General features: G+C 46.8%; 1 protein-coding gene across 1 annotated transcript in view; it reads left to right on the top strand.

The window, feature by feature from the left end:
• Nucleotides 1-2,947: 2,947 nt before the first annotated feature.
• The window catches only part of myo15aa (myosin XVAa), a 48,254-nt gene continuing 44,769 nt past the window's right edge, over nt 2,948-6,432 (top strand). Inside the window, exons 1-3 of the mRNA XM_042228079.1 lie at nt 2,948-4,879; nt 5,239-5,321; nt 5,683-5,746. Of these exons, the coding sequence (XP_042084013.1) occupies nt 2,948-4,879; nt 5,239-5,321; nt 5,683-5,746 (2,079 nt within the window). The remainder of the gene's footprint in view (nt 4,880-5,238; nt 5,322-5,682; nt 5,747-6,432) is intronic.

Below are 6,432 nucleotides of genomic sequence, written 5' to 3' on the forward strand. Positions count from 1 at the left end.
TGCTGGTAGTAAACCACTTCTAGGCACCAGCAAGCTTTTTGCTGGTTTTGGGGCAAAGTCTGCTGACAAAAAGCCAGGCTTGTCTGGCTTCAGCTTGCTTAATAAAAAAGACAACAATGCAAAAGAAACCACACCACCTAAAAAGACAATAAATCTATCCAGTTTAGGGGGTAAAGGAAACATGGCAACAGAGGCAAAGGGACTAGGAGGGAAGTTCAAAGGCATGTTTGGCAAAAAGAAAACCACACCAGGCTTTAAGGCTAAAAGTTCGATGTTAGGGAGGATAGCTGCAGCAACAAACTGGTTGACAGGGAGGTTCCTGACTTCAAAGGGCCATGGTCAATTTGGTGCAAGGGCTGGAGGACGAGGCCGAAAGCGCTTGTCATTTGCCAACAGGGACACTAGAGGGAGACAGACACATTATTACAATGGAGAATATGAGTATGATGATAATGAGCATGGATATGAGGATGATTACCATGACAGGTGGAGGCCTAGAGGCTTTGGTAGACAACCAATTGCCTATGACCCATATGACCCTTTTGGAGAGGAAATGGATTACTATGATGATGATGAGTGGGAAGATGAATATGGTTACTATGATGAGGAAGGCAACTTTTATTACGATGACGAGCTTTACTATGATGATGAAATGGATTACTATGATTACCCTTATGGCTACTATGAGGATGAGGATGACGATTACTATGGTGATGAAGGGGTGGAGTACTACTATGGTGAGGATGGAATGCTATATGCAATAGAGTCAGAACCATATGGCTATTATGGTGATGCCATAAATGGTTTCTCTGACCCATATGACCCTTGGCCATATGAAGAATACTTTGACCACAATGTGGGACCTGCCTTTGGCCTTTCAGACTCTTATGGACTGATGAACGGTGGAAATGGTTTTGTTTCCGGTCTATATAATGATCCAATGCTGGGATATCCACAGCCTGCTCCTACTTATAATCATTATCAGCAACCTTTCCACATGGATTCTGGGCTGATTCCAGTTGAGATTGGGCAGCTATATGGACAAGAACAGCTGTCTTATCCTCTACCCGAGCCAGTTCCTACACAGCAGTTCAGGTTTCCCAGGCCCCAGGTTAGGTTATTTGGAAAAGACAGACTAGAGGTGGAAACATTGCCACCACCTCCTCTTCATTCTCGTCCCCCATCCCCTATGCTTCCTCCTCCCTCCCCAGTTCTGGCCCTCAACAATCAGGAGATGATGTCAGATATACAATATGAGCAACCCATCCACACATATCATCCTACACAGCCAAATTACCCTACTGTCATGAACCAACAACACACTTCCATTCTTGCTGGACACGCCCCTTTTCTTACAGCCGCAAGCATTCAACAAGAACACATTCCTTTCCCTCAGCACACTTACCCTCCTTTCCCTGTTTCTCCTAGTCATCTGGCCCCATCTCCCCTGCCACCTCAGTTCTCCTCACAAGTCTATCAAGATCCCCTTGCACAAGACCCACAGACATTTCAGATGGTCCAAATGACACCACTGGGCCCACCAGTGCAGCCAATGATGCATTCACAGCTACATTCACCTGTTGCCTCACCTAGGCCAGTGCACCGAATGAGTCGCCTTGCATCCCCACAGCTATCACTGAGGCTGGGATCAACTAGGGCAATGGCGCCTCCTTCATCTCGCCTTTCACCACATCACATGGACTTCCAAACAGGCATCCGGTCTGACCTACACCTCTCTCCTCACTCCCATAGGCGGGTGCTCAGTCAGCGGGCCCCAGTGCCAGGTCAAAGGCCAACATCCCCAGTTAACAGGCGCAGACCACACAGCCCACCACCTTCTTCTCCACTACAACATAGGAGAGGTATGTCAGTGAGAACTCAGCCTTCAATGACAAAAGAGAGGGGAGATATTCGGTTGCGTCGAGCACCTTCATCTGTCCGACCCCAATCCCCAATTTCCAGCCCGCTAGCTTCTCCCCGGGGATCGCTAAGGAAGAGAGCAAGCCCACCACCTTCCCCAAGACTCTCCTTTAGACAGCAACCTCCACCAGATGCAGTCCATTTGCCTTCTACCAGACCACAATTGTTCAGAGGAAGAAAACAGACATCTAAGATGAGGCGTTCCCCCTCTCCACCCCAGCCACATTCACAAAGAAGGAGCCCAACTCAACCTGAAAGAGCTGAGTCGCCATCCTTCCGCCCCACCTCTCCCCATCGCCCTCCTTCTCCATCGCCGTCGCGCATCACCAGTAGACCCCTCCCCACCCGCTCCTCTACTCGCAGAATGAGAGGTGGTGCAGGGATTCGAAGTCATGTGCCCATGGGGGCTGTGAAACCGTCTCCAGCCAACCCCTACTTACAGAGACACAGTCGACACGGGGCCCCTGTTACTCAGCATGTTGCCCCATTTAGGTCCTCCATCCATAGTGGTCCCGCCCCTCTTTCAGGTCAGATAGAGGATATAGCTGGAACACCCATGTTAGCCAGGGCAGGCTCCCGGCCTACAGGGTTAAGGGAGTCCAAGCGAATTGGTACCCCCCAACGAGGATTCCACAGACCTGTAGGTAGAGGGCAGCCATTAGTCCGAATGCCCAGAAACCAGTCCTCTCTTCAGTCTAGGCAGTCATTCAGAGCACCTCCTCCAGGTCCCCCTGTCCCTCCACAGCAATCATTGAAACAGAGTGGCCCTCTTTCTTCCCAGCCATCAGTGCGCCGGCTTCAGAGTACACCTCCATCTCCACAGCCCTTGCAGCAACAATCTCCAATGCTGTCCCGTTCTGCATCTCCCATGCACCATTTGTCTCATCCACCCTCCCCTTTGCCTCACAGGGCAATGAGTCCCCATGGTTTCAGACCAGCATCTTTTCAGCCTCCTGTTCCTAATGCTAATATTTCTCTTGCTACTTTTCCACCATCACAGAATATCACTCATTATGACTATACATTGATGGAGCCAGGCCCATCTCCAATGCTTACAAATGCTTTACCAAATGGTCAAATTGTAGGCTCACCCTTTCCTACCTCTCCTCTCCCTTACTCCACTATAGCTCACACTTCACCTTTACAAAGGCCCAGCTCCCCACAAACACAACATGAGATTTACCCTCAGAGCCTCCCTCAACTTACACCCTCATCACCTAATCTTGGACGCACACTCCAGAACCCTTACCTGCACAATGTCAGCAACACCACAGCTATTCAGAGGAGCCCGTTACCTGTCATGCCTGGTGGACAGGAGGAGATATCAGCTAATGTACAGGAGAGCCAGATGATGCCCCAGTATCCCACTGCTGGTCTATCCAATGCTTTAATGCAGAACTCACGCCTACGGAGTGCCTCCTACTCATTTCCTCTGCAACGCAATGCCAACCTCTATACAACAGTTCTCACGCCACCTGAAGCAGCAGTCCCTCTTGCCCCTTCTGTCCCTTCATCCCCACAGTTGTCCCCTGCTATGCTGACCTCTCAGCTACGTAATGCTTCTTTTGCCTCACCATTTCAGCGACAACCCTCCCCCACATTGCCAGGCTCACCTGCTCCTCCACCTTCCCCACAACAACAAGGAGGTGTCAGAGGTAGCTCCCCACTTCTCTCAGGTGGATTGCGAACTTCACACATCCAGGGATCCATGTTCAAGCTTCCAGGTGGCACTTTGACAATGTCCCGGGGCCCTGTTGAGACTCCAGTTAACACCGATAGTGTAGGTGGTGTTAGCAGTGGGATGCTCTCTAATGCCTTACAGAACCAAAGTCTACATCGGGCGACCTATAGACTACCCGATGGCTCTTTTGTCACAAGAAATGAACCTGTTGAACATGTCTCAGGTCCATCTCCACTGTCTTCCCCTATGCTGTCCTCTGCTTTGCTCAATCCCAATTTGCGACAAGCCACATATCGTTTACCTGATGGTACACTTGTTACCAGGACAGAGTCCACATCTGCACCCTCCCTTTCCTCTTCTACACTCTCCTCTGCTCTTCTCAATGCTAATGTTCGTAACGCCTCTTATCGATTACCAGACAGTTCATTTCTCACACGTCCAGGAGAGCAGACGCAGAGTGCAGAGAGCTCAGTAGCCTCCCCTGGGCTTTCTAGCGCCCTGATGAATGCTAACTTGCGTAAGGCAAAGTTTCAGCTCCCAGAAGGATCTTCGTTGTTCTCACGGAACCAAGCTCAACCTTCTTCCTCTGCTTCTTCCGGCCCTGTCCTTTCTGGTGCATTGTTAAAAACCAACATCCGTGGTGCCTCTTATAGGCTTCCAAACACATCATTATTTAAGCAGCCTGGATCTACTGATGCCTCTCAACCGCGCTCACTTGACCTTTCCAATGCTCTTCGCAACCAGAACCTCCGATCTGCCACTTACCGTTTGCCAGACGGAACTCTCATGACCCGCCCTCAGCCGGCTTCGGCACCCAAAGCGCTTGACCTATCTAATGCCTTATCAAAAAACCCAAACCTTCGTGGGGCGAAATACCGCCTCCCTGATGGCAATATCATGACACGACTCGGTGCCCCCAAAGCACCAGAACCTCGAACACTCAACCTATCTGGTGCTTTGCAGAACCCTCACCTTCGGGGGGCCTCCTTTCGCCTACCCTCCTCATATGCAGTAGTATCACCCCAGGTCCAAGGATCTGGCCCTAGACAGCACTGGGCACAGAACGCTGGAGTTGAAGCCCAACAAAATGAAGATGTGTGGGGGGCAGAGAGGGTTTTACCTCATGGGACAGTCCAAAACTTAAATAAGTGGTCCATGTATGGTGAAGGGGAGCTGCTAGACCCCCGCAGCTTGATGGGACAGGAAGGCTTGGGGAATGAGCAAGGAGAATGGAATCTCCGCAGGGAGGGGGAACCACATGGGCAGTGGTTTGACAAGGTAATTTCTAAAAACGAATGTGGCATGACAAAACTATGTATCCACAATGGCTAAAATTGTCATGGTGTCAACCTGTGAAGTGCTTTTGTTTATGCAGTGAGTTCGAAATATCTAGTGTAACATTAGAGTGAAAAAGTTCCATAAATGATTAGGTATGTCTTGATGTTTTTGTTTTGAAAAAGCAGAATGTTTTACTAAACAGCAAAAAAGGTAAAAAATTTTGAAATGTTTTTCATAAAGTTTGAGGGTAAGCAACTAATAATAATTCAAAAGTAAGAGAATCAACAGTTCCTTGTGAGTGAATGTGTTCTTGTAACATGTACTTGCATTTAATTTCTGAATGTCTGTGCTTGTTTTAGATGTATGCAATCAGAAGCCTGCCCACAATGGTTCAGCGGGAGCAAAGAGAGGAAAATGGTGTTGAAGATATGACACAGCTAGAGTAAGTTAAAAACAAAAATCCCACAGTACACCACAGTTACACTTAGAACAAAGACTTACAATTGCAGTGGGGACCTTGAACACTGTCTGGTTGTTCAGTATTTGTATATATTTAAGTCATATTTTTGGTTATCAGATTATGGAGGCAATGCATTGTGCTCAGCAGGCAGTGTTGCACAACACATTTTATAACACCTTTATAACTAAAGAATGATGAAAGGGTGGAGAAAGTATTTGGCTGTAAGAAAAAAAAGCTCAATTTAAATTCAGTTGAACTCAAACATGAAAAAATAGTGTTGTTTTCGGTTGCTTTTTTTGTTCATAACCCCATAAATAATACTCTAATTGCTTCTTTCCCCTAGTGACATGCATGAAGTGGCTGTTCTGCTGAACATAAGGAAAAGGTTTGAGAGAGAGGTTATTTATGTAAGTATTTAAAGTATTTAAGCAATACACACATTGCAAAAACAACCCTAAGGATGTTTTTTTGTTTTTGTCTTTGCAGCACTCATGTATGGTCAAGTTATCTTGTTGTCTTAAAATTTTCCTTAATTTTTATTTAGTTGGATGACAAAAACGTTGTCTATAAACAGCTATGGCTACTTCACAAACTACATTGAGTTTGAAAGACAAACAAAACCTGACCTGTAAACCTTGGGTTACACCAAAAAGCGTACATTTTTAACCTGGAATCAAGAGTTATAAAAGGGACATAGTGCATGTATTTAATTCTTTGGTCAATAATTTTAGATACCAGTTTTAATACACATTGTAGCCAGATGGATTTACATCTTGGCTGTACATCTAAATTGACCCACAGGCTGATCATTTAACCTACGTCTGCTGCCTTTAGCAGTACTTGCTGTGTATGGCGTTATTTTTGTGCCACTATTCTGAGCGCATGTAAAAACAAATTGCAGGTTGCATTTTGAGGAGAAATTTATTTTGAGTGAAGAAAAGCTAAATTTCAGTGAACAAAATTCATTGCTGCTTGCAAAAATGTATTTCAGTGTTTGCTATTATCCACACACACACAATAGCAGCCCCTCTCGCTCAGTTTTTGCATTTGCACTCGCTCGCAATGTGTTGCTCGCGCTCTCAACATTTCTGCC

This window comes from Haplochromis burtoni, unplaced genomic scaffold, assembly GCF_018398535.1.
Source record: "Haplochromis burtoni strain Fernald_Lab_line unplaced genomic scaffold, NCSU_Asbu1 Contig_301, whole genome shotgun sequence".
Taxonomy (NCBI): domain Eukaryota; kingdom Metazoa; phylum Chordata; class Actinopteri; order Cichliformes; family Cichlidae; genus Haplochromis; species Haplochromis burtoni.